General features: G+C 52.0%; 2 protein-coding genes across 7 annotated transcripts in view; one reads left to right on the forward strand and one right to left on the reverse strand.

Annotated features, from left to right (window-relative positions):
* RILPL2 (Rab interacting lysosomal protein like 2) overlaps window positions 1-1,661 on the forward strand; it is a 28,360-nt gene extending 26,699 nt beyond the window's left edge. Inside the window, exon 5 of the transcript XR_004439506.1 lies at window positions 1-1,661. The gene's annotated coding sequence lies outside the window, so the exon portion shown is untranslated.
* Window positions 79-26,918, reverse strand: KMT5A (lysine methyltransferase 5A). 6 transcript variants are annotated; one of them, XM_033220184.1, is made up of 9 exons: window positions 26,771-26,917; window positions 21,429-22,313; window positions 21,057-21,178; window positions 19,817-19,973; window positions 14,996-15,215; window positions 13,831-13,918; window positions 7,166-7,225; window positions 5,446-5,636; window positions 79-1,945 (listed from the first exon to the last, which is right to left on the reverse strand). In XM_033220184.1, exons 2-9 carry the CDS (start codon window positions 22,102-22,104, stop codon window positions 1,735-1,737), a joined length of 1,725 nt encoding a protein of 574 aa, XP_033076075.1. In that variant the 5' UTR covers window positions 22,105-22,313; window positions 26,771-26,917; the 3' UTR covers window positions 79-1,734. The 6 variants fall into 6 exon arrangements, with proteins under 6 accessions (XP_033076075.1, XP_033076077.1, XP_033076074.1 ...); XM_033220186.1 differs by lacking the exon at window positions 21,429-22,313 and having other exon boundaries at window positions 26,771-26,918; XM_033220183.1 differs by lacking the exon at window positions 26,771-26,917 and having other exon boundaries at window positions 21,429-23,603.
* Between the last annotated feature and the right edge of the window lie 936 nt (window positions 26,919-27,854).

Consider the following 27,854-nt stretch of genomic DNA (forward strand, 5'->3'; position numbering starts at 1 on the left):
GAGGACGCTTACCAAAGCTGAGACTCATGTTGGTGTGACACAGTCAAATTGTAAAAACAGAAAGACACACAGGTGGCCTTGCCTGGCAATAAATATTTTAATGTTTGTTTCATTTTTATGATGACAAATAATTTTCAAGTTTATTTCCTTGTTTAAATACAAAGCTAAACCACAAATAGGTATAATCGACATTGTGTCTCACATTTACACTCCTGTCGGATCCTCTTCCAATTTGCTGACCACTGACCAGGCTAGCCGGGGGTGGGAGGGAAGACTTTCTTAGGTAGCACCGTCGCGAGGCCCAAGGTGGGGTTGGGGGGGAATCAAAGACTAGGACGGGCTCTCATACCTGTCTCCATTCACATTTACCTGGGACCAGGTTGGCAGGAGACACCAGGTCATGGCTCCTGAGCCCTGGCCCCCCGGGCTGAAGGGACAGAGAGTGAGGATCAGTTCTGTGAAGGACGGGAGGAGGCAGCCACCTACTCCTGCCTTCACAGTTAAGGTGAAAACCTTGACCCTATCTGTGATTCCTGGGGGCCGCCAGGCCCTGTGTGCTCCCCTGCACACCTGGGTGCCTTTCGGAGGCTGGCAGCAGCGGCTGGGGTCAGGGCTCCTGGGCTCCTAGGCTCACACCTCAGCTCACAGTTGCGTCCTTGCAGAAGGATGCCGGGTGTCTGACAAACACAAGGCCTTGACAGCAGGTCTGGAACCTTCAACCCCAGCAGGATGAGGGGAAATGGGGGTGGATGTTAGGTAAGTAATTTCTGGTCCCACTACAAAACTTTATTTTTGATTAGAGTACCATTCTCAATCTCTTCTACAAAAAGCAAAAAAAAAGCAAAAGAAAAAGAAAAAAAAAGCAGCCACTTCACTCACTTCAAGACCTATATACATGTAAGTTGTTTTCTGTGGTTTTTTTTTTTTTTATTTTTAATTTTTTTTAATTTTTATTATTTTTTTTAAAATAAATTCAGTGTTCACATTTCTATAAAGAATTAACCCAGTTTCAGGAAACCCGGCCCCCGCAGGGCAGGTAAGCAACACTCTCCCTGCCCACATCTAATTCGATTTCGCGCCCTGATGCTTCAAGGTGCCCAGAAAAGCGGCAGCTTGTGGAAGAGGAAATCTATGCCCCGCCCAGGCTCAGGGCCCAGGGCTCAGTAAGCTTTCGAGAAAGCAGAGAGGAAGACTAGTTTACTGCAAAACCTTTTTAAAAAATATTCATACACTTCAGTGAGCGCCTGTCGAGACGTTAGGAGAACAAGAGCTTGGAAACATCCCGTCCAGGCCATTGGGAGGCAGCGTCTTCCTCACACCCCGTCCCTGGATGTCAGGGGTGCAGGGGGAAGGTCCCCGGCTCTTCCACTGGAGAAAGGAGACTCACCTGGCTTCCTAGTTCATGTTTGACTCTTTCCTCTAAAACCTGTGCTGAGTCTTTGACTGCATGCACGGGAAGCACAAACGTTCGGCTTGTATGCAAAAAAAGTACAAAAACAACTAGAATATAAAAGTTTTGGTAATGTAAGGCCATCTGTTCAAGTCCACCTTGGAAACCTGTAACAGATATTTAAATACTACAGTGAAAAGGCATCTTAATATACTTTTTAAAAACATCTGAAGTAATCCGCTAAGATTAAGTAAGTGTGTAAAAAAAAAAATTCAATTCCCTTTGAGGGCACTTTGTCCTTTGCAGAAGGGAAGGTGGGGTGGGGAGGGTGTGGGGTCAGCCGGTTAATGCTTCAGCCACGGGTGAGCTTCAATGGAAGCCTTGCTGCGGTCCCCATAGTCATACAGGAGCTCCTCCCCAGCCGCGATGTCTCGGGAGGCGATGAGGATGAGGTGAGGTACGCCGTCAATGTCGTGCAGTTTGGTTTGGCAGTTCCCACATTTGCTATGATTGATCAGTCTTCCTAGGCGATTTGTCTCTCTAGTTGCATCCACGCTGGAGGGGAGGGAGGGCCAGAGAGGATTAAATTGATAAAGAGGCTTTTTAACCCGGAGAGAGTCACACTTGTGCTCAGCTCTGGTGGGATGTTGATTTAAAGCCACGTGTTTTGGAAAGATTCAGTTCACAAAGCTATTTTCTTTTTCCTTTTTAGAGGGGGCTCGCTGTGTCACCCAGGCTGGAGAGCAGTGGCACGATCACAGCTCACTGCAACCTCCTCCACCTCCCAGGCTCCAGTCATCTTCCTACCTCAACCTCCCCAGTATCTTTGACCACAGGTACATGCCACAACATCAGGCTAATTTTTAATTGTTTTTGTAGAGACAAGGTCTCCCTACATTGCCCAGGCTGGTCTCCAACTCCTGGGCTCAAGTGATCCTCTGGCCTTGGCGTCCTGAGTTTTTGAGATTACAAGCATGAGCCACTAGGTCTGTTTTTTTTTGAGAGGGAGTCTCGTCGCTCTGTCACCCAGGCTGGAGTGCAGTGGCGTGATCTCGGCTCACTGCAACCTCTGCCTCCCAGGTTCAAGTGTTTCTCCTGCCTCAGCCTCCCAAGTAGCTGGGACTACAGGCATGCGCCACCACACCCAGCTAATTTTTGTATTTTTAGTAGAGACGGGATTTCTTTTTTTTTGAGACAGAGTCTCACTCTGTTGCCCAGGCTGGAGTGCAGTGGCACGATCTTGGCTCACTGCAACCTCCACCTCCCAGCTTCAAGAGATTCTCCTGTCAAGAGATTCTCCTGTCTCAGCCTACCAAGTAGCTGGGACTATAGGTGCACACCAATATGCCCAGCTAATTTTTGTATTTTTAGCAGAAACATGGCTTTACCATGTTGGTGAGGCTGGTCTCGAACTCCTGACCTCAGGTAATCAGCCCGCCTTGGCCTCCCAAAGTGCTAGGATAACAGGTGTGAGGCACCACGCACGGCCAGCATTGTTTTTAAATGTTTTTTTTTTTTTTTTTTTTGAGGCGGAGTCTCGCTCTGTCGCCGGGACTGGAGTGCAGTGGCCAGATCTCAGCTCACTGCAAGCTCCGCCTCCCGGGTTTACGCCATTCTCCTGCCTCAGCCTCCCGAGTAGCTGGGACTACAGGCGCCCGCCATCTCGCCCGGCTAGTTTTTGTATTTTTAGTAGAGACGGGGTTTCACCGTGTTAGCCAGGATGGTCTCGATCTCCTGACCTTGTGATCCGCCCGTCTCGGCCTCCCAAAGTGCTGGGATTACAGGCTTGAGCCACCGCGCCCGGCCTTTAAATGTATTTTTTGAGACAGGGTCTCACTCTGTCACCCAGGCTGGAGTGCAGTGGGACGATCATGGCTCATTGTAACCTCAACCTCCTAGGCTCAAGTGATCATCCTACCTCAGCCTCCTGAGTTGCTAGGACTACAGGTGTTCACCACCAAGGCTGGCTAATTTTTAAAAATTTTTAAAATTTTTGTAGAGGCAGGATATATCCCTATGTTGCCCAAGTCTCAAACTCCTGGGTTCTATCAATCTTCCTGCCTCAGCCTCCAAAAGTACTGGGATTACAGGCATCAGCCACTGCACCTGGCCCAATTGACAAAGCTATTTTTTTTTTTCCTGAGACAGAGTCTTGCTCTGTCGCCTAAGCTGGAGTGCAGTGGCACGATCTCAGCTCACAGCAACCTCTGCCTCCCGGGTTAAGGCAATTCTCCTGCCTCAGCCTCCTGAGTCACTGGGATTAGAAGTGTGCACCACCACGCCAGGCTAATTTTTTTGTATTTTTAGTAGAGACGGAGTTTCGCCATGTTGGTCTCAAACTCCTGACCTCATGATGCATCCACCTCAGCCACCCAAAGGGCTGGGATCACAGGCATGAGCACCCACGCCTGGCCCACAAAGCTATTTTTGAGAGCCTGCACAGGACCTGGGTGGGGGGATGGGGTGGGACCCAAACGGCTCTTTATGGAGGCACAGGAGGAAATGGTAGAGTTTCCCAAAACAAATACATGGATTAAAAAAATCAACCCCGCCAGGGGTGGTGGCTCACGCCTGTAACCCCAGCACTTTGGGAGGCTGAGGCAGGTGGATTACCTGAGGTCTGGATTTCAAAACCAGCCTGGCCAGCATGGTGAAACCCTGTCTGTGCTAAAAATACAAAATTAGCTGGGCATGGTGGTGCTTGCCTGTAATCCCAGTTACTCGGGAGACTGAGGCAGGAGAATCGCTTGAACTTGGAAAGTGGAGGTTGCAGTGAGCCAAGATCACGCCACTGCCCTCCAGCCTGGACAACAAAAGTGAAACTCCATCTCAAAAAAAAAAAGAAAAAAAAAAAAAATCAACACCACTGGTCATAGCCAGGAAAAAGCAATTAGTGATTTCCAGAGCTGCTCAGGCCAAATGCCCTGAAGGAGAGCCAGGTGAGCTGCTTAACAGGTTTTCATGTGACTAGTCCACTTCTCCCCTTCGTTGGATGAGATAACATCCAGGACAGCTCCAATTCCAAAGATTAAAAATGGGAAGAAGCTGGTGGCCAGGCACAGTGGCTCATGCCTGTAATCCCAGCACTTTGGGAGACTAAGGCAGGTGGATCACAAGGTTGAGAGATCGAGACTATTCCGGCTAACACAATGAAACTTTATCTCTACTAAAAATACAAAAAATTAGCCGGGCATGGTGGCATGTGTGTGTAGTCCCAGCTACTCAAGAGGCTGAGGCAGGAGAATCACTTGAACCCGGGAGGCAGAGGTTGCAGTGAGCCAAGATTGTGCCACTGCACTCCAGCCTGGGCAACAGAGAGAGACTCCGTCTCGAGGGAAGCGGGGGCCAGGCGCAGTGGCTCACACCTGTAATCCCAGCGCTTTGGGAGGCTGAGGCGGGCGGACTATCTGAGGTCAGACCAGCCTGGCCAACATAATGAAACCCCATCTCTACTAAAAAAAATACAAAAACTAGCTGGGCATGGTGACACATACCTGTAATCCCAGCTCTGTGGGAGGCTGAGGCAGGAGAATCCCTTGAACCTGGGAGGAGGAGGTTGCAGTGAGCCAAGATTGTGCCACTGCACTCCAGCTTGGGCGACAGATTGAAACTCAAAAAAAAGGGAAGCAGGGGATAGCTGCATCACAGCTTTGAAAAAAGGCAGTAACAGGCCAGGCACAGTGGCTCACGCCTGTAATCCTAGCACTTTGGAAGACCAAGGCAGGTGGATCGTCTGAGGTCGTTCAAGACCAGCTTGGCCAATGCGGCAAAAGTCCATCTCTACTAAAAATGCAAAAAAAAAAAATTAGCCGGGCTACTCCAGAGGCTGAGGCAGGAGAATTCCTTGAGACCGAGAGGAGGTTGCAGTGAGCTGAGATCACGCCACTGCACTCCAGGCTAGGCAACAGAGCAAGACTCTGTCTCAAAAAAAAAAAAAGTCAACAACAATAAAACCAGAAGACTGGCCACCAAACAGAATCAGGAGTTCCTGGCCCTTTGGACTTTCCTCACTGCCCAGAGGACAGAAAAGCCACTCAAAGCAACAGTGGACTCACCAATAGGTTTTGCTCAGATACTGAAAATAGTACATGTAACAGCCCGTGGAAGGGTCCTGTGCATACAGAGCCTCCCGTTTCTTGGCGTCGGTGATCTCGATGAGGTCCCCGTGGTATTCCACCACAAAGTCACCTCGGGAGAACTGCTTGGTGGCAATCACACCCCTGCCTTTGCCATCGATGAGGTCAATCTGTCAGGAAGTGATAAGAGAGTGTGTTGGTTCATAATAGCAATGGATGCCACTGTCCACGGCAGGTCTCTGGGGAGCTGGGGGCTTACCCCAATCTTTAACAGCTGTACTGAGCTATGCCATAAAATTCACTTGCTTTACATGTACAGGTTGATGGGTTTTATGAAGTGTATACACCTGTGCAACCGTCACTACAGGCCAGCTGTAGAACATTTCCCTCACTCCACAAACGTGATTCCTTGGTGCTCATCTGCAAAGCAGTTATATCAGAGCTCGTGAGAGATCTGCTAGGTGGAGACTGCCCCATTTTGTAGATGAGGAAACTGAGGCTTAAAAGAGGCACAGCCACGTGTCTGAGGCCACACAGCTAGGCAGTGACACAGCTCAAATCCACACACTTGGTTTCTCTGTCTAGGGGCTGTGCGCTATGCCTTCCTAGGGGAACAGCAGGCCCAGTGGTCTGGGTCTCTGACTCGTTCCACAGTTTCTCTCCTCTGTCTCCTCACTCTATCCTACATGGAGTTGGATGGGGTTGCTCTTAGGGGCCCAGGACTTAAGCTGGAATCTCCCTAGGTGGTGGTTGGAAGTGGAAGCTTTCTGAGCCCTGAGCCCTAGTCTAGGCCCAATCTGAGCCCCCCTGTAGAGTTCTCCTCTTGCCCAAACTGCGTATGTTTGAAATACAGTAAGAGAAAAGCACATTTCTTGGGCATTGTCACTATCTGGGAAAACAGAGTTTAAAAATGTATTAGTTTCTCCTTTTACACTTTGGGAGGCCGAGACGGGCGGATCACGAGGTCAGGAGATCGAGACCATCCTGGCTAACACGGTGAAACCCCGTCTCTACTAAAAAAAAAAAAAAATACAAAAAACTAGCCGGGCGAGGTGGCGGGTGCCTGTAGTCCCAGCTACTCTGGAGGCTGAGGCAGGAGAATGGCATGAACCCGGGAGGCGGAGCTTGCAGTGAGCTGAGATCCGGCCACTGCACTCCAGCCCGGCAACAGGGCGAGACTCCGTCTCAAAAAAAAAAAAAAAAAAAAAGTTTTCCTGGGCATCAGCTATATATTGTATAATCCCATTTATATGAAGTGTACAGAAGATCAATTCCACTGAGACAGAAAGCAGCTGAGTGGCTGTCAGGGGCTGGGCAGGGGACAGGCAGGGATGGTGGGCAGTGCTAAGTAATGGGTAAGGGTTTCCGTTTGGGAGGATGAAAAAATTCTGAAATTAGACAGGGATGATGGTTGTATTGCATTGTGAATGTACAAAAAGTCACTGAATTTTTTAACCACAATTTCTAAGAAAAGTTTCCCCTGGATAGCATTTATATACAAAGTCCATTTATGTTTCCTTCATAAGACATTTCCTTAACAAGTTTTAGTATTTGGCTCTTTGACAACCTAAGAGAGTCTGCCTGGTCACCATGGCCATTAGAGGGTTAAAGCCACACGGTGGCCACTCTCAGCCACGGGACCAGGGAAGGTGAGCTCTTCCAGCTTCAGCTACGATGCAGCAAGTAAGCAGCCCCTTACCTTCATCCCTTCTTCCTTTCCACTCTCAATCAATTCATCTATTCTTTTCCTTTCTTCAGACTGGGTGGAGAGAAAGAAAAGCAGCATCAGTATCCTCTCCCAGGCCCGTCATGGGTAGCTTCATGGTCTTGAGCCCTGACTGCCCCAGGCCATGCCCACAGGGCCACAGTCGGCCTCATTTGGCATCACTGGGGATGACGGGTCCCCACTGATGGCAAAGCTCCCAAGTATCCCTCCTTTTCTCATCACCCATCTGTTGTGGAAGATCTGTCACCTGAGGTTCAACTGGATCGGGGGGAAACAGTGAGGACCCAAGAACAGAATGGGGCTTGTAGATATGTTCTGTTGCCCATGCAGCACGTTAAAAAATGTCCAACTTGCCCACACCTGAAAATCAGGCCTCTGACTTCATAGAAAATCAGGTACAGCGGGCCAGGTGTGGTGGCTCATGCCTGTAATCCCAACACTTTGGGAGGCCAAGGCAGGCGGATCGTAAGGTCAGGAGTTCGAGACCAGCCTGGCAAATATGGTAAAACCCTGTCTCTATTAAAGATACAAAAATTAGCCAGGTGTGGTGGCAGGAGCCTGTAGTCCCAGTTACTAGGGAGGCTGAGGCAGGAGAATCGCTTGAACCTGGGAGGTGGAGGTTGCAGTGAGCTGAGATTGTGCCACTGCACTCCAGCCTAGGTGACAGAGCAAGACTCTGTCTCAAAAAAAAAAAAAAAGAAAATCGGGTACAGCAGATCAGAGGCTGTGCCCTTTGGATGGGACACACGTGGTCCACATCCCTCTGGTCTGATGGCGCGTACTGCTATCAAAATGTTTAGGATCTCTGAGGTTCACCTGTATGGAGGCCACCACCATGGATGGGAAGAGGGCCTCCAATCCCGAGGGTCAATACAGCCCTGAACAGAGAACAGGAAGGGGGCACCCAGGGATCCACCTCTCCTCTAAGGCCACCCCTCCTGCACCTACCTCCATCCCTATCCCTGGGTTCTACTGTTCTGCCATCGCACAGATACTACGGAGCAAAAGGGAACCAAATGAAGACAGACCAGAAGCTCCAAACCAGTGTGGCTCACCCCAAACCAGCATGTCTTGCTGGCACAGACTTTCACCAAACCAGATGGCACATGTCAGGAGCCTGACACCAACTGCTGAGCTCAACCCACTCCCCCTACACAGAGGCCCAAACCAGCTTGCAGCTTTTCCAGGCACTCAGTCCACACCTGCAACGTGCCAGGCCCTGCAGTCTGTGCTGGGAACAATTGTGAATGAGTAACCTCAAGGACAGTTCCAAATCCTGCCACCTCCTCTCCATCTCCATTTCCACAGCTGCCCAGCAGCCCAGCCATGGCCCCGCCCCCTCGCTAGTCACCAGGCTTCCACTCTGACCCCAGAGAACACTCAGTTCTCCACAGGGCAGCCAGAGGGGTCTTTTAAAATGTAAATGAGGCCGGGCGTGGTGGCTCAAGCCTGTAATCCCAGCACTTTGGGAGGCCGAGGCCGGCGGATCACGAGGTCAGGAGATCGAGACCATCCTGGCTAACATGGTGAAACCCCGTCTCTACTAAAAAAAAAAAAAAAAAAAAAATACAAAAAACTAGCCGGGCGAGGTGGCGGGCGCCTGTAGTCCCAGCTACTCGGGAGGCTGAGGCAGGAGAATGGCGTAAACCCTGGAGGCAGAGCTTGCAGTGAGCTGAGATCTGGCCACTGCACTCCAGCCTGGGCGACAGAGCGAGACTCCGTCTCCAAAAATAAAATAAAATAAATAAAATAAAATAAATAAAATAAAATAAAATAAAATAAAATAAAAAATAAAATAAAATAAAATGTAAATGAAGCCAGGTGCGATGGCTCTCTCCTATAATCCTAACATATCAGGAGGACCAGGAGGAGGGATTGCTTAAGGACAGGAGTTAGAGACCAGCCTAAGCAACAGATCCAAACCCTGTCCCTACAAAAAATAAATAAGCTGGGTGTGGTGGCACACACCTTTGGTCCCAGCTACTCTAGAGGGTGAGGAAGGAGGATTGCTGGAACCCAGGGGGCTGAGGCTGCAGTGAGCCATGATTGCGCCACTGCACTCCAGCCTGGGCAACAGAGTGAGACCCTGTCTTAAAAAAACAGAAAACGTGACCAGGCATGGTGGCTCACGTCTGCTATCCCAGCACTTTGGGAGGCTGAGGTGGGCAGATCACTTGAGGTTAGGAGTTTGAGACCAGCCTAGTGGCGAAACCCCGTCTCTACTAAAGACACAAAAATTAGTTGGGCATGGTGGTGCATGCCTGTAATCCCAGCTACTCAGGAGGCTGAGGCAGCAGAATCGTTTGAACCCAGGAGGTGGCGTTTGCAGTAGGCCAAGATCGCACTACTGCACTCCAGCCTGGGAGACAGAGCAAGACTCCGTCTCAAAAAGAAAGAAACAAACAAAAACCAAAAAAACCTTCCCATAAACTTACTTAATAGTAACATACCTAACAAAACCTCACATATCAATATTAACCTTTCACATAAATGGACTAAATTTTCCACTTAAAAGATATGGAAGATAAAGGTCAAGAAGGTTAAAAGAAAGAAAGATATACGTCTGTAATCTCAGCACTTTGAGAGGCCGAGCAGGCGGATCACAAAGTCAGGAGATCGAGACCATCCTGACTTAACATGGTGAAACCCCGTTTCTACTAAAAATACAAAAAATTGGCCAGGCGTGGTGGCCGGCGCCTGGAGTCCCAGCTCCGCCTCCTGTGTTCACGCCATTCTCCTGCCTCAGCCTCCTAAGTAGCTGGGACCACAGGCGCCCATCACCATGCCCAGCTAATTTTTTGTATTTTTAGTAGAAATGGGGTTTCACCGTGTTAGCCAGGATGGTCTCCATTTCCTGACCTCATGATCCGCCCGCCTCAGCCTCCTAAAGTGCTGGGATTACAGGTGTGAGCCCCCACGTCTGGCCTTTTTAATTATTTTTTAAGATGGGGTCTCACAGCCAGGCTCAGTGGCTCACGCCTGTAATCCCAGCACTTTGGGAGGCCGAGGTGGGTGGATCACAAGGTCAGGCGTTTGAGACCAGCCTGGCCAACATAGTGAAACACCATCTCTACTGAAAATACAAAAAATTAGCTGGGTGTGGTGGTGCGCGCCTCTAATCTCAGTACTTGGGAGACTGAGGCAGGAGAATCATTTGAACTCGGGAGGTGGAGGTTGCAGTGAGCCGAGATCGCGCCATTGCACTCCAGGCCAGGTGACAACGTGAAACTCTGTCTCAAAAACAAATCAACCAACCAGCCAAAAAAGATGGGGTCTCACGATGTTGCCCAGGTTGGTGCTGAACTCCTGCTTTCAAGTAATCCTCCCACGTCAGCCTCCCAAGTAGCTGGTGTCTTTTTTGTTGTTAATTACTCCCCATTTGAAAATAAGCCCCATGAGTCCCAGGGGCTGGTCTAGTTTACTGTGGAATCTCCTGGTCTAGAACAGTGCACACAGCAGGCCCTCAAAGCAACACCACCGCCATCACACACACCACCGCCTTGCTGCGTGACCCATTCATTACAACTGTGCAGAGAGTGCTGAGCAGTACGGGGGCCCATGGAAATGGGAGTGATCATAGAAAGACCGCAGTAATGGAATGGGGGTTTTTCTGCTGGGACCGAACACGGCAGGTAGGAGATGCGCAGAGGGAAGCTGGGACGAGGCCAGATGCCCCAGCACAAAGCCAGGGAGGCTGAGTCTCCCAAAGGCCTGGAGTTTGGAGCCTGCAAACAACCAGCCCTGGGCTTCCTAAAGGGAATTCTGGCAGAAGCCCACAGATAGGCCTAGAGGCAGATGGAGTGGGAGCAATACAAGGTCGGAACTAGGGTTGGTGAGGAGCACCTGTGACAAGGAAGGAGCGGACCTTCCCGAGTGGAATCAGCAGACTGCTTGCACATCTGGCCCTGGGGTCGAGCTGGGCATGAAGAAGCCCAGGCATTGCCAAGAGGCATGGTCCCTGCCCTGCTGCTGGCTGCCACCCCACCCGCAGCCAGGCTGGCCAGCCAAGGGGCCCCAGTAGTGAAGCACTCGGCGGGTAGGGCATCTCTCCAAAGCCCACCTTGTGTCCAAACCCAGCAGCCCTTATCCCACCCGGTTGCCCAGGACCCACGCCCTGGCGCTACGCCCGCCCTGGCTGCTGCCTTCAGCCTCAGTGGAGGTATACAAGAGGCTCTGAACTGCAATTTCGCCCCAGACCATCTGGCCAACAACAGGCTCTATTATGCCCCACCCTCCTGGACTCACAGCCTGGGCCCAACATGGCAGTCAGGTCAGGACTGACCCCATCCTTCAGATGAGCCCCAGCTGTCCCATTCTTGAGCTTTATCTGTGCAGTCAGAAAATACTCCACCCTAACCAGCTTCAGCCACGTCATCCCGGCCAGCTACGGCCTCCCTGCCCTGGCCAGCAACAACTTCCATGGCTGCACTCAGCAGAGCCAACACAAACAGTCGGGGCACAGCACAGCTCCTGGTCCAGGAACAGGGCAAGCTTTCTTGTGTTTGCAGACCATGCTTTAGGGAAGCAAGTGCATCCTTCCCTTCTGCTTATCTGCCGCAAGATTTAGCAGACCTGCATCCTGTCCCATCGCAGCCTTCACTCTGCCCAGCACAAACTCTTGCTTCTTATTAACAAGGCCACTCAGCTCTCCCCACCCTAAAGTCCACAGCAGCCCTTGATGGGCGCTCAGTAGGGGCCCTCTGTGTGGGCACGCCACAGCTCCAGCCCTTGCTGGGAGGTGTCTGGGATTCTGTGGCCTGGCACCACCTCACCCTTTGCAGTGCTGTCTTTTTTTTTTCTTTTAAAGACGGAGCCTCGCTTAGCCACCCAGGCTGGAGTGCAGTGGCGTGATCTCGGCTCACTGCAACCACCAACTCCAGGGTTCAAGTGATTCTCCTGTCTCAGCCTCCCGAGTAGCGGGGATTACAGGCACCTGCCATCACGCCCGGCTAATTTTTGTATTTTAGTAGAGACAGGGTTTCACCATGTTGGCCAGGCTGGTCTCGAACTCCTGACCTCAGGTGATCCGCCCACCTGAGCCTCCCAAAGTGCTAGGATTACAGGCATGCGCCACCACACCTGGCCCAGTGCTGTCTTTAAGAGAGACCTAGCAGGCCAGGCGTGGTGGCTCACGTCTGTGATCCCAGCACTTTGGGAGGCTCAGGTGGGCGGATCACCCTACGTCGGGACTTCGAGACCAGCCTGACCAACATGGACAAACCCCCGTCTCTACTAAAAGAAAAAAAATACAAAATTAGCCAGGTGTGGCAGCAAAAACCTGTAGTCCCAGCTACTCAGGAGGCTGAGACAGGAGAATCACGTGAACCCAACAGGTGGAGGTTGTGGTGAGTCGAGATCATGCCACTGCATTCCAGCCTGGGCAACAAGAGCAAAACACCATCTCAAAAAGAAAAAAAAAAAGTGACCTAGCACAGTCTCCCACTGCCGCAAATGTTTTAAACAGCTCATTCTTGGCTGAAAGACATTGCCTTTTTCAGGCAATAAAACCAAAGCTGCTCTCTGTGGGGAAGAAAATGGACTTTATTTTTTTTTTTAATGAAGCTTCATCAATTAAAAGAAAAAGAGAAAGAATACTAGACCACTGTGTATCTGAACATTTAACATCAAGAACACTGAAGGAGTCTGCATGAGGGTTGAAATGCTGAAACTGCCAAAGCTGGGGTCCCCACCTCTGTGTAGGATGCAATCTTGAGTGCCTCTCCCAACCTGGTGGTCACTGTGGGGGTGAGGGAGAGCGGAGGGGCAGCCCCAGGTGTCCCTGAGGGGGAAGAGCAGAGGGACCTGCCACACCCTGGGTTTCCTTCACAGAAAAGCAATAACCACACCTCACTGCAGCAAATATTGACTGCCTGCTGCATAGCTCAGCCCTCTGCAAACATGGGAGCAGAGGCCCGCACAGGCCAGCCGGCCTGCCAGCCGGTGCTGCTCACTGGTCTGCAGGCTCCTAGCATGGCAGCAGCATGGGAAAGAGCAGACAGGAGTGACAACGCTGAGGAAGCAGTGGTGGCGATAGTAACAGTTAGCTGGCACTTACTGAGTGTCAAGCATGGTTCTAAAGGTTCCTCTTGCACGAGCACATTTACTGAATGCTCACCACAGCCCTAGCAGGTACTACTTTATTGTACCATTTTACAGACTGGAGAGCCAAGGCATGGACAGGGTAAGTGACTGGCCCGAGGCTATGCAACCAGCAAGTGGCTCCAAGCCACTGCTCTTTACCACCCTGGGCCACAACATGGAAACTTCCAGAAAACAGTTAAGAAAAGCCTCTGAAAGAACAGGCAGCCTTTCCCACAGTCCCAGGCTCCCAATGGCTCTGCCAACAAGCCCTGGAAAATCCACCTTCACAGTTGCGCCGGGCTTTCCCTGTCACATGCCACAAGTCACAAGGTTCCTTCACACAAGTATCTTAACCAAGCCCTGCAGTGACCCCATCAGAAAGGCAGGACAAGCTTTGTGAGGATCCTCGATAGATCCAGGAGAAAACCAAGTCCAGAGGGGCCAAGAGACTTGACGAAAACAAGGCTCAGGACACACACACACACACGCACACACCAAGCACTGCCCAGTGGGCCACCCTGCCCCTCCACGAACTGGAATTTAAAGCATGTGACTACCTGCAGCTCGGCTTTACTCTTCCTGGAGCTCCTTCGGACAGGGTAGAAATCCGTAAGTTTGCGATTCTGTTGCGTTTTTCCTTGAGCTCTGGGTAAGAGGGGAAGAGGAGAAAATAAATATCAGGACTGAAAACCTAGAGGCACACAGCCCCTTAGGAGAAGGCACACACCAAGGAGGCACACAGCTCCTTGAAGATGATGTCACTTAAACTCCTTTGTCCACTGGAGCCTGCGGGTCACTCAGTTCAACTGCCCTTGAGGGCCTCAGAGGAGTTTCAAAGACAGGCTGCTGGCTGGGCGCAGTGGCTCATGCCTGTAAGCCCAACACTCTGGGAGGCTGAGGCGGGAGGATCACTTGAGCCCAGGAGTTCGAGACCAACCCAGGCAACACAGCAAAACCCCGTCTCTGAAAAAAGGAAAGAAATTAGCCAGGCATAGTGGTGCACACCTATGGTCCCAACTACTCGGAAGGCTGAAGTAGGAGGATCACTTGGTCCCAAGAGGTTGAGGCTGCAGTGAGCTACTGCACTCCAGCCTGGGTGACAGAATAAGACCCTGTCTCAAAAAACACAAGTCGGGTGTGGTGGCTCACACCTGTAATCCCAGCACTTTGGGAGGCTGAGGCGGGCAGATCACGAGGTCAGGAGTTTGAGACCAGCCTGATCAACATGGTGAAACCCTGTCTCTAACAAAAATACAAAAATAAGCAGGGCGTGGTGGTAGGCACCTGTAATCCCCGCTACTCAGGAGGCTGAGGCAGGAGAATCGCTTGAACACAGGAGGTGGAGTTTGCAGTGAGCCGAGACTGCACTACTGCACTCCAACTTGGGCGACAGAGACTCTGTCTCAAAAAAAAAACAAAACAACAAAAAAAAACACCAACCACCAAAAAATCAAACAAAAACATAAATTTGAAAAAGAAGGGCTGCTTATGCTGGGGTGGGTGAGGAGGGGAGGAAGGAGAGGCTCTTGAACTCTGGACCCATGCCAGATCCAGAAACTGACAAACAGTGGCATCGCAGCTGATGACTCGGAGCACGTGAGTCTCTGACGTAAGAGAGGCTGAGAGGTGGCCACTGAACCCCCACGGGCACCTGAGCAGGCTTCCCTGGGGTCAGAGGAAGCAAACCGCTCCCCGTTAGGAAGAGGACTGAGGGGCACTTACTTTTTCCGGGGGCCCTGCTTGCCCTTGATGGGCTTTTTCAGGGCTTGCTTGGTGACGGCTGCATTGGTGGAATCACAAGATGAGGGTGGAGTTTTTGGAGGTTCTGCTGCTTCAGATTTTTGGTTTGGAAAAGGTGCCAGGGGACCTCTCCTGGCGTCTTTGATCTTCTGTTCCTCGGACTTCATGGCGCTCCGTACTGCATTCCCAGCATTTCTTTTCTCTGCAGGCGGAGGTGGGGAAAGACAGGGGTTTATTCTGTACTCTGTCTCTCAGTTTCTAGACCACCAGCTGCATTCTAAGACAGGCTTTGAGAAGAGAGGATCCTGGGTTTGTCAGGCAGGAGTGCCCTTGGCCTGCTAAGCCCTGTGTCTGCTATGGGCTATGACGGGAGGAGTGCCTAGCTCCAGCTCGATTTTTTGACCAAGACACTGGACAGAGGTTTTAGACTACTGCGTTTTGACGTGGGAGATAGAGAGCCTGTGAGGCAGAGGCACCAGAGACAGAGATGCTGGCAAGGGCGCTTGATCAATAACTCTCAGGAATCAGGCTGCAGACTCAGATCAAAAGCTTCATTCCTGAAGGCTGGGACAGCATTAAGGGACAGGAGTAAGGTGACAAAGCAGAAACTCTTCCCCAAGAGCTGCCTGGCACCCTTCATTTCAGACTCTAAAGAAAAAGAAGGCCCCCTTCTAGTAGGGTTGAAGCCCCAGGTTCACAGCAGTTCTCAGCATGGTGCCCAGCAGACTGGCCTGGGTATCAGGAGACACACGACAATGATCTGTCACTTAAAACACTTGTGGAGTGCCAGTGTTGGAAAACTGCTTATCTTTTTAAAAAATGTTTTCCTTTTAAAAAACTAAGTAAATAGGCTCAACACAGTGGCTCATGCCTGTAATCCCAGCACTTTGGGAGGCCAAGGTGGGTGGATCACCTGAGGTCGGGAGTTCGAGACCAGCCTGGCCAACATGGTAAAACCCCATCTCCACTAAAAATACAAAAATTAGCCAGGCGTACTGGCAGGGACTTGTAATCTCAGCTACTCAAGAGGCTGAGGCAGGAGAACTGCTTGAACCTGGGAGGTGGAAGTTACAGTGGGCCAAGCATATTGCACTCCAGCCTGGGTGACAGAGTGAGAGTCTGTCTCAAAAAAAAAAAAAAAAAAAAAATTAAGTAAATAGCACGCTGCTCACAGATGTAAAATGGTACAGCCGGTTTAGAAACAGTTTGGCATCTTCCCAAAAAGTTAAACATAGAGTTACCATATGACCCAGCAATTTCACTCCTAGGCATCTATTCCAGAGAATTAAAAACACATGTCCCCCAAAAAATCTATGCAGGAATATAACAGCTTATTTGGAACAGCCAAAAAGTGAAAACAACCCAAATGTCCATCAACAGATGAATAAACAAAATGTGGACTATCCATACAAAGGAATATTATCCAGCCACAAAAAGGAATGAAGGGCTGGGCAGGGTGGCTCCCCGGAGGTCAGGAGTTCGAGACCAGCCTGGCCAACATGGTAAGACCCCCCCCCCATCTCTACTAAAAATATAAAAATATGAGCCAGGCGTGGTGGTGCGCACCTATAATCCCAGCTACTTGGGAGGCTGAGGCAGGAGAACCACTTGAATCTGGGAGGCGGAGGTTGCAGTGAGCCAAGATTGCACTACTACCCTCCAGCCTGGGCGACAGAGAGAGACTCCTTCTCAAAAATAAAAAAAAGGATTGAAGCACTGATACTTATTACACCATGGATGGACCTTGAAAATATGATGCTCAGTGAAAGAAGCCAGACACCAAGGGCCACGTATTTTGTGATTCCATCCATATGAAATGTCCAGAACAGGCAAATCCATAGAGACAGAAAGTACTTCAATGGTTGCCTTGGACTAGAGGGATAGGGGACTCAAAGGTGACACCTAATGGGTACCTTTCTGGGGTGATAGAAACGTTCTGGAAGTAGACCGTGGTAATGGTTGCACAACTCTGTGAATATACTAAAAACCACCGACTCATATGCTTTAAAATGAACATGATGATATATTAACTATATCTAGATTAACAAAACAGAAAAATAAATACATACATTAGGCCGGGTGCAATGACTCCCGTCTGTGCTAATCCCAGCACTTTGGGAGGCCAACACGGGTAGGCCACCTGAGGTCAGGAGTTCAAGACCAGCCTGGCCAACATGGTGAAACCCCATCTCTACTAAAAATACAAAAAATTAGCTGAGTGTGGTGGCGGATGCCTGTAACCTCAGCTACTTGGGAGGCTGAGGCAGGATAATTGCTGGAACCCAGGACATGGAGGTTTGCAGTGAGCCAAGATCACACCACTGCACTCCAGACTGTGCAACAGAGCGAGATTCTGTCTCAAACAAACAAACAAAAAAACCCATTAAAACCATCCAGATCTTTCTTCCTCCTCTACACGCCTTCCTGGGTAAAATCAGAGAGAATGAAAGCCAGGACATCAGGCCCACGAGTGTGTGCTGCCCGTGAACATCATCTGTCACTCAGGCTGTATCACAGCAGAATCATGGACAAGAAGAGCCTGGACCTTGGGGTCTCCAGAGTCCAGCTTACCTAAATTCTTTTTATTTTTAAATTAGAGATGGGGTTTCTCTCTGTTGCCCAGGCTGGAGTGCAGTGGCATGATCATAGCTCACTGCAGCTTTAAACTCCTGGGCTCTAGGAATTCTTGTGCCTTAGCCTCCCAAGCAGCTGGGACTACAGATGCATGCCACCATGCCAAGCAAATTTTTTTTATTTTCATTTTTGTAGAGACGAGGCCTCACTATGTTGCCCAGGTTGGTCTCAAACTCCTAGGCTCAAGTGATCCTCCTGCCTTGGCCTACCAAAGTGCTGGAATTACAAGCCTGAGCCACCATGCCCAGACTCTGACCCAAGATTCTAATCATGGCCATTTAGTAAAACCATGAGCCAAATACACTAGCTTATATACCAGGCCACCATTTGGCACAATGTATGGACTGCCATATATATACATATATATATATATATTTTTTTTTTTTTTTGAGACGGAGTCTTGCTCTGTCACCCAGGCTGGAGTGCAGTGGCACGAACTCAGCTCACTGCAAGTTCTGCCTCCCGGGTTCACGCCATTCTCCTGCCTCAGCCTCCCGAGTAGCTGAGACTACAGGCACCTGCCACCACGCCCGGCTAATTTTTTGTATTTTTAGTAGAGACGGGGTTTCACCATGTTGTCCAGGATGGTCTCGATCTCCTGACCTCATGATCCGCCTGCCTCGGCCTCCCAAAGTGCTGGGATTACAGGCGTGAGCCACCGCGCCCAGCCAAGACTGCCCTATTTTAAAGGACTAGAGTCTGGGCAACTACCATTTATAGACAGTGCCTCTCCCCAATCCTATGGGCAGGAATTCTAAGTGCCGCAGGTCCAGGGATGAGCTGGCAGTCCAGGGGTGAAAAGCTGGCACATGGAGCCCATCACAAAGCCCTTTGGCATCCATGCTGCAACCACCCTTCAAAACAGTCCTGTGTGTGTAAGATCAGACTCCTCTCTCCCCATTTACAGATGAGAGAACGGAGGCTCAGAAGAGAGCAGCAACCTATCTAAGCCTCCTTCTTTCGGGTGGCAAACTTAAGATTGGAACCCAAGTCATTTGAAGAACAAATAAAACAATATTGCCCTGTGTACCAGGGGAAATCAAGCCCAGGGTGAGCTCCTGTCCCCAGTTCAGGGCTTGCCCAGCCCTGGTTCTCAGATCCGGCCCCAGAAGTCACGCCAAATCATCATTTATGACACTTTCTGTTAGCGAACACAAGGCTTCCTTGTATAGAGCTGCTGGCAGCCAGAGGCTTTGCTTCTTTCAGACAAGTTTTAATTAGAAGACAGCATGGTGAATTGGGGAAAGTTGACACTCCCCACTGCAGCTTTGAAAGGGAATATTTGGATTAGAGCAAGATGTCGAAGACGTTTCAGTTTGTTTTGTAAGACCAGACAGTCTTCATTAACCCTGTATTTTCTTGTTCAACATTTTAACTCCAAATCTCATTGCATAGGATACTGCTTCAGAGACTAACATGGAACGCCTGAGTGGCAAGAAACTATAGAAATGGGGTCAAGACAGCTAGGCGCGGTGGCTCATGCCTGTAATCTCAGCATTTTGGGAGGCCAAGGCGGGTGGATCAACTGAGGTCAGGAGTTCAAGACCAGTCTGGCCAACATGGTGAAATCCCATCTCTACCAAAAATACAAAAATTAGGTGGGAGTGGTGGTGGCCGCTTGTAATCCCAGCTACTCAGGAGACTGAGGCAGGAGAATCGCTTGAGCCCAGGAGGTGGAGGTTGCAGTGAGCTGAGATCGTGCCACTGCACTCCAGCCTGGCGGACAAGAGCAGAAATCCGTCTCAAAAAAAGAAAAAGAAATGGGGTCAAGGCCAGCTCATAAAAGGGAAGGAAGTCAGTTCCCTGCATGAACACATTAGTTAGGTCTGCAATTGCCTGGTCTATACAACCTGAATTCATGACTTCTGCACTTTCAGCACTTGTGAGCCTCTCTAATTGTGGGTCAGGTATGTTATTTTTGCAACTAGGCAAGATAATCAAGCTTGAAGGACATGCTAACTCTTGTGAAAGCAGGGAGAACCTGTCAGACCAACAGGGCACACACCCTGGGACAAGCCACTCTTTTAGCAGCAAGACAGAACATGGCTCAAACCTCTCGAACCTGAGACTGAAACGGCTGGATAAATATTTATGTGCATTCTTGCAGAAGAGAGAGGCTTCTGCAACCCGACCAGCTGGGATCAGAACGAGGCCATTTCAAAAGCTTACCTTCTCGTTTCCTGTAGATTCCAGCTAATGGTTTCCCCTGGCATTTGACTTCGGGATGTGTAACTGAGTTCTCTTCCTGAAGGGGGAAACGCATTCCAGAGCATTTGTTCGGGCTCATGTAGGAATAGATCTTTGACTGCCCGGTAAACACATTCTCCTAAAAAGACAAAAGCATATTCTGAAAGAGGCTTGAAAAAGAAGATCCTAGAGCATTCACGAGGAGGAGGAATACAAAAGATGAAAATCAGACAACACCGTTTTTCAAAAACTGGGCTACCAGGGGATGCCAGCCCCAGTTGTCTCAGGAGAGCACTGGCAGGTTTAGAATCCCAGGTCCAGTGAAACGTTTCCTGAACGCGCTGGTCTCTAATTCACTAAGGGGACAGCTGGCCAGCAGGAGAGCCGGCTGCAACCAAGGTCTATATAGGAAGAAGACAGCCTACCCGCAACAGGGAGGTCAAAAGGACCTGGGCATGTGAAGAGCTAGGCTATCTTTAGGAGTTCACTCCCCTGGCAGGAGCCGCAGGGACTCAGCACAGAAACAGGCCCCGGGGAACCTGATTAACCACTTGGTGCTGAGGGCGGCTGGAGGGCCTGTCAGTACAGCCAGAGCCCCATGCGTGCCGGAGCCTGACCCCTCTCAAATCACTGCAGCCCCGCAGCCTCCCAGGGCTGCGACGGAAGAACTTCTCTCAGGGTGACTAGGGAAGCTGGGAAGAGCAGGAGCCACAACCAGCGCATTCGGGGCGGCCACTCTGTCGCAAGCCGCACCTGGGCGTAAGAGAGAGGACGGGGCGGTGGGGCGGTTCAGGTCACTGCGGGCGTCTCTGGGCGTGGGGCCGGCCCCTCCTCTGAGTAAGCAGACGGAGGAGGGCGTCCCCAGAAGCAAAGCGGGGCCCTGGCCGCCTCGGGGACCATTCAACACCGAGGCGGCGAGACCCGTGACCTCTCCGAGGGGCCCGGGCAGGCCCCGCACAGCCTGGAACGGCGGCCACCTCCGGGGAAGTAGGGTCTCTGGCTGCGGAGACGCCATGAAGGCGCAGTCAAACTTTTCCGAGGTCAAACACCGCCAGGCTCATGGCGGAGCCGTGTGGGCGCCACTCCCAGCCAGGCGGCAGCAAAGGGAGCGGCCCGGCCGGGGGCCCCGGGGCGGCGCGGGCAGGGACCCGGGATCGCCCATGTGCTCGCGGCCCCGGCCCGGCGGGCGCGCCGCAGGGGTGCGGGGAGGGTGCCTGCTTACCCCGTCGGTGCGGGGCCTCCCCGGGCCCCTCCGCTCCACCATCTCCGGGCCCGGGGCCGTCGCTGCCACCGCCGCCGCCGCCGCCGCCGCCTCCACCGCGCGGGGCTTGGACATCTTCCTGCCTGGAGAGGGGGACCCGGGGGAAGCGGGGGAGGGGGCGCTCAGGGCGCGGCGGGGCGGGGAGCGGGGCCGCCCGGGCCGGGCGCCGCGACGGCGCCTCCCGCCGCAGCCATATTTCGAGGCCCCGGCGCTGGTGAGCCGCCGGCGCCGCCGGGAGGGCCGGGCCGGAGCCCGCGTCGCCCTCCCGCCGCCCGGCCCAGCCGGGCCCCGCGCGCCGCCCGCCCCCCGCGCGGCCGGGCCCGACACACCCACCTGCAGCCCGGCCAGGCCCATGGCGGCGCGCCCCGCGCTCTCGCCGCCGCCGCCGCGGCCCGGCCACCACCGCTGCCGCTGCCGCTGCTGCTGTTGCTGCCGCCGCCACCAGCGCCGCCGCGGCGCCCCGGGGAAGGGCCGGCGGCGCCCCACGGCGCCCCCTTCCCCCATGGCCGGTGAGGCAGGGCCCCGCACCCGCGCACCGCGGCAGCCCCGGGCCGCCCGGGGAGAGGCACGCAGGGAAGGAGGCGCAGGCGGCGCGTCCTCCGCAGCCCGCCCGCCCGCTCGCTCGCAGCCGCCCACTGTCCGGCGCCCGGCCCGGGGAGGGGGCTGGCAGGGGCGGCGCCGCCAGGCCGCTCCGGAGGGCGGGCGGGCGGGCTCGGCGAATCCCGGCTCGGGCGCGCCCCCTCGCGCGCGGCCTCAGCCACTCGCGGAGGAAGGGGTGGGAAACACTGTCATGACAGCCCAGACTCCCGCCCGCCCGCCCGCCAGCCCGCCCGGCTCCTTTTTCCGCTGGCTCCGCGGATATTTTGGGAGCCCGGTTTGTGCCAGGCGAAATCAGCAGCGGTGAACGCGCCAGGCCAGGCCCTCGGGTGTGCCCGGCGCTGTGCCCACCGAGAGTTTCACAGGCATTGAATCCTCCCCGCACGCCCGCGGGGGCAGGTCCTGTCGGCATCCCAGCTTACAATGGTGACACCGTGACTCAAGGGAAGTGCTGGGGTTTGTCCCAGGCCACAAAACTAGGAAGTGATGGGGCCAGGTGTCAAACCCAGAAGGGCTATACTTGACCGGTAGGAAGCCCTGGGGAGACATAGCCAGGGGTTATAATGATCGGTTTCCTGGGCGAGTCTTTTGCCGCTATCTCATTGAAACCTCACAGCAGCCCTGCAAAGGTAGACACCATTATTATCTCATTTCAACAGATGGAGAAAGTGAGGAGCTTGGCCAAGTTCTCAGAACTAGATGGGTTTCCAGCCCCGGCCAACTGACCCCAAGGCCTGCCCTCCCAGCCACTACCCTTCCTGGTTACCGAGGAGGAAATGGAGGTTGGGAGGAGCAAATGGTCTTACAGAAGGGTTTAACAAGTCACCTTGTTCTCCTATTCCGCCGTGAGAAAATGCCCCATAGGCAGATGAGGTTCCTGTCACTCTGATGGCTGTTTCAGCATAGCTCACTGCCCTGCACCATTATGCTGTGGCCATTAAGGCTTGAGGGCCCACAGCCAGATTCACTGTATTTGTGCAAAGTCATAGATGCAAACAAGACACTTCAAGGCATCCAGCTTCTGCAGCCTGGGCCATGGCCTGGGAGTCAGGGGCTGGACTTATTTCCCTGCATCTGCCCAGAGGTGTTTTGTGACCATCGCCAAGTCACTTCCCCAGTCGGGGCCTCAGTGTCCTCATGGGTAAAAACCAAGAACCTTGAATTCCATAATCCACCGGAACACCTTCCAACATCCACAGATATACAAATGGCTGTTTGTAGCCATCCCCTGACCTGGCCTCCCTCGCCTCCCATTAGAACGGATAAGACTGCGTAGGATTAGGTGGTGACAGGTCACTGCTCAGACAGTCCCTCCCAAATCAGCTCATGCTTTAGCATCCTTCAAGGCAGGGTCCTCCAGCCCAACCACTAACTCCAGTGGGCTAGGTACTCTGCCCACGTCCTCTGCAGAGCCTACTACAGTTGAATATCCAAAAGATTACCCAGAGGGTGAAAGAGAATTCGAAAGTGACACTCTGATAACCAGGTTGAGCCATTTGAAAGTGTCTTCCACTTCTGCAAGGCAGAGAAGTTTTGCAGCTTAATTACCATGAGAATCATGGTTTTGGAGCAGGAAGCACCCACATAGATCATCTTGTCCATTTCACATACTAGTATACCGAGCCATACCCCACACCCTACTCATGGTCATAGTTTTCTCTGCATTTGAGCCCCCAATTGCAGGGGACACATTACAAGTCTAGCACCTATTCCTCTCAATTCTGCAGCTCCAGTACCTAGAAGATGTAAACACAGATCATTCAACTAAGTTTCAAAACAGTCCTTTCTCTGCAAGTTTATACGTATACAACAAATATACTGGCTGGGCGTCGTGGCTCACACCTGTAATCCCAGCACTTTGGGAGGCCAAGGTGGGCAAATCACCTGACGTCGGGAGTTTGAGACCAGCCTGGCCAACATGGCGAAACCCCATTTCTACTAAAAATACAAAAATTAGCTTGGCATGGTTGTGCGTGCCTGTAATCCCAGCTACTTGGGAGGCTCAGGCAGGAGAATCACTTGAACCCGGGAGGCAGAGGTTGCAGTGAGCCAAGATCATGCCACTGCACTCTATCCTGGGTGACAGAGTGAGATTCTGTCTCCCCCCCAAAAAAAAAGTCTGTATTTTTGGAGACCCCCCCCCACCAGGCGCTAAGGGATAATGAACTGGAGACGGCAAAATGAGGAGGTCTACCAACTAAGAGACCATTCAACAATGGCAGTAGAAATAGCGAAAGGTAGGTGGACTGACCCCCGAGACTAATATATTGGAATTGTAAATATTTGCATGATTATAAAACTTCAAAATGAGTGAGGCATTGCCTGGCATCTGAACAGTTTGTTTTTGTGAACCAGCAGGGCTCTCAAAGTGAATTGCAAGTTCAAAGCCCAATTTTCTAGAAGAAAAAGACTGTTCATTTGAAGTGCTATAAATGCATTGGTATTTACAGTCTAAATATTGGCCAGGCATGGTGGCTTATGCCTGTAATCCCAGCACTTTGGGAGGCCAAGGCTGGCGTATAACCTGAGGTCAGGAATTCAAGACTAGCCTGGCCAACATGGCGAAACTCTGTCTCTACTAAAAATACAAAAATTAGCTGGGTGTGGTGACAGATGCCTGTAATCCCAGCTACTTGGGAGGCTGAGGCACAAGAATCACTTGAGGCCGGGCGCGGTGGCTCAAGCCTGTAATCCCAGCACTTTGGGAGGCCGAGACGGGCGGATCACGAGGTCAGGAGATCGAGACCATCCTGGCTGGCACGGTGAAACCCCGTCTCTACTAAAGAATACAAAAAAAAAACTAGCCGGGCAAGGTGGCGGGCGCCTGTAGTCCCAGCTACTCGGGAGGCTGAGGCAGGAGAATGGCGTAAATCTGGGAGGCGGAGCTTGCAGTAAGCTGAGATCCGGCCACTGCACTCCAGCCTGGGTGACAGAGCGAGACTTCGTCTCAAAAAAAAAAAAAAAAAAAAAAAAAAAAAATCACTTGAACACAGGAGAGGGAGGGTGCAGTGAGCTGAAATCACTCCACTGCACTCCAGCCTGGGCAACAGAGTGAGCCTCTGTCTCAAGAAAAAAAAAAAAATCTAGATCTAAATATCCAATTTAATAGCTTGCAAGGGCAATAAAGCCTAAGAAACAGGCAACTAATTTTGGGGTCAAGTGAGACAGTGAGAATCAATAACTAATAATTACATAGGTGATTTGTAAGCTGACCATGGGAGGAGCTGACAAACATTATCTTTGCTTTGGGTAAGTAAGGGAGGGTGCGTGGCACAAGCAAAGACCCAGCCAAGCTAGAGTCTGGACAGCAAGTTTGGACTTCAGGCTTCCTCCTCTAAAAAATGAGAATAACAATTTGTAAAGATGAATTGAGTTAATAAAGTGCCTGGCCCTTAGTGGTAATTATTATTATTATTTGTTGTTGTTGTTGTTTGTTTTTTTGAGATGGAGTCTCACTCTGTTGCCCAGGCTGGAGTGCAGTGGCGCGATCTCAGCTCACTGCAAGCTCCGCCTCCCTGGTTCAAGCAATTCTCCCTGCCTCAGCCTCTCAAGTAGCTGGGATTACAGACATGCACTGCCATGCCCGGCTAATTTTGTATTTTTAGTAGAGATGGGGTTTCTCCATGTTGGTCAGGCTGGTCTCGAACTCCCGACCTCAGGTGATCCGACTGCCTCTGCCTCCCAAAGTGTTTGGATTACAGGTGTGAGCCATCGTGCCCAGCCATAATTATTAGTTAGCCATATTTTAAGTATTTCAATGATAGATGGTTAGTTTTCTTCATAAATTCATTAATGCACTACTTTTAAAACAAATAGTTTAAATGATTGTACTGTGATGAGAAAAATGAACCCAGGAAGCATAGTTTTATTAAAATTTGTCAGATAAATTAGTTAGATAATGTTAAATATACTTTTAGATGCTTAACACTTTTCTGAGGAAAAATATTAGTCTTAATTTTCTCCATGAGTTGGGTGATGAAGCTCTAAAACCTGAAGTTTACTATGCCTCATTTTTTCATCAGGCTCTGGGGAAGTCTTAATCCAAAAGACCCTCTAGGGATGCTGGGAGAATAAATGATGCAACTGATTTCAGGGCCTGAAAACAAAGGGACCCAATATATATTTGTTGAATGAATCATTATTTTATTCATTGTTATTGCTATAGGGAGCATACTGCACTAAAGCAAATTCCTACTAACACTTGATGCCTTGGAATTTTTAGAAAAATATAATACCCCAACTGATTTTTTAAAAAAACTAATTCTACTCAACTTTCACGCTCAAGTTTTTGGCCCTTTAGCGTGAAGGAGACGCAGTGGCTGGAAATGACCAAGCGGTTGGAGAGCTCTTTGCCGCATACCTGGGAGGCACTGGCCTGACAGCCAACTAAGTATGCAAAGGATTTCAGGCAGGACATCGCCTCCCAGGGCTGTACAAGCCCACCCAAGCCATCTACCGAGGGGTTAAGTCCTGACCAGATGCGGGGCGAACGACCGCGCCCGCGAGGTACCATGAACCCGTTTCACCCCAAAGTGGGCCAGCAGGGCCCGGCCCTAGCTCCGGCGGCGCAGAGCTGACTCAGGACGTGGGGAAGGAGGAAAGGCGCCTGCCGCGGTGTCCACCCTGACGCGCACCCCAACATGCAGGTTATCGATCTGCACCTTCGCCTTGGGATCACCTCCTTTCCCAAAAAGAGAGGCCCCAAAGTGGGCGAAGCCTCACTCCCGCCCCCGCCCCACTTCTATCAATAACACCTATTCCCTGGAGGTGCCCTGCGCTTTAGTTTCCAAAGAGCTGTGACATATGGATCTGCTGCCGCGGAGAGGCAGGCCCGCAGGTGCTCACTTCATAGAGGGGAAACAAGCACGGCAGTGGGAGGGGTTTCTGGGGGCATCTGGAGACTCAGGGGGGGCCGGCGGGTTCCGAAGCAGCACCCCTACACCCCCCACGCGGGTCCCCAAGCTCGCCCCGAGCCACCCGAGGAGGACGCCTCCCCGCAGCCGCTGCCGCCACCCCGGCTACCCCTCCAGCACGACCCCCGACCCAGCCGCCCCGGCGCCGGCCACTTGGGCAAATACCTCTAGCCATGACCCCACTCTGTCACCGCCTGGGATCTCCCGGGAAACCCAGCTTTCGAAAAAAGTTGCAACAACTGCAGCCAACTGCTCCGCAGGGCTCCAGCTGTTCGCCCCGATTGGCGCCGCCGCCCGCCTCTCCGCAGGTTGCCCGTCGTGATAGGCGAACTCGGAGGGAGACCACGCCCTTCTCCCGCCTCTTAGGCGGCTGGGCGGGTCCAGCCGTCGCACTAACTACAAACGCTTTCCCGACAGGTCCGGGGGGGGGGGGGGGTTTAAATTTGACCGTCGCCCGACGTTGATTGGCTGCGATGGAAGACACCCGAGCTGCCATTGGGAGGCCCTAGGCTCCTCCCCCTCCCGCTGCTGAAGCTCCGCCTCCGGAGCGTGAGTCGCCCATCAGGAGCCCCCGGCTCAGAGCCGACCGGATCCGGGACTTCCGGTTCTCCGCGGGCTTGACCGGAACCCGACCTTTGACCCCTGATACCTCCTAATGAGCTGCGAAACCTGAGTCTCCCAGCAGTTTAGCAACTCCAGCACATCGACCCCTCCGGAAGTTTTTTTTTTTTTTTTTTTTTTTTTTTGAGATGGAGTCTCGCTCTGTCACCCAGGCTGGAGTGCAGTGGCGCGATCTCGGCTCACTGCAAGCTCCGCCTCCCGGGTTACGCCATTCTCCTGCCTCAGCCTCCCGAGTAGCTGGGACTACAGGCGCCCGCCATCTCGCCCGGCTAATTTTTTTGTATTTTTTTAGTAGAGACGGGGTTTCACCGTGTTAGCCAGGATGGTCTCGATCTCCTGACCTCGTGATCCACCCGTCTCGGCCTCCCAAAGTGCTGGGATTACAGGCTTGAGCCACCGCGCCCGGCCCCCTCCGGAAGTTTGATCCTTTCATTCTCAGGTTTGAAAGGTTTAGCCGGGCGAGGTGGTTCACGCCTGTAATCCCAGCACTTTTGGAGGCTGAGGCGGGCGGATCACCTGAGGTCCGTAGTTCGAGACCAGCCTGACCAACATGGAGAAACCCAGTCTCTACTAAAAATACAAAATTAGCTTGGCGTGGTGGCGCATGCATGTAATCCCAGCTACTCAG

This window comes from Trachypithecus francoisi, unplaced genomic scaffold (genome assembly GCF_009764315.1).
Source record: "Trachypithecus francoisi isolate TF-2019V2 unplaced genomic scaffold, Tfra_2.0 Lachesis_group11, whole genome shotgun sequence".
Taxonomy (NCBI): domain Eukaryota; kingdom Metazoa; phylum Chordata; class Mammalia; order Primates; family Cercopithecidae; genus Trachypithecus; species Trachypithecus francoisi.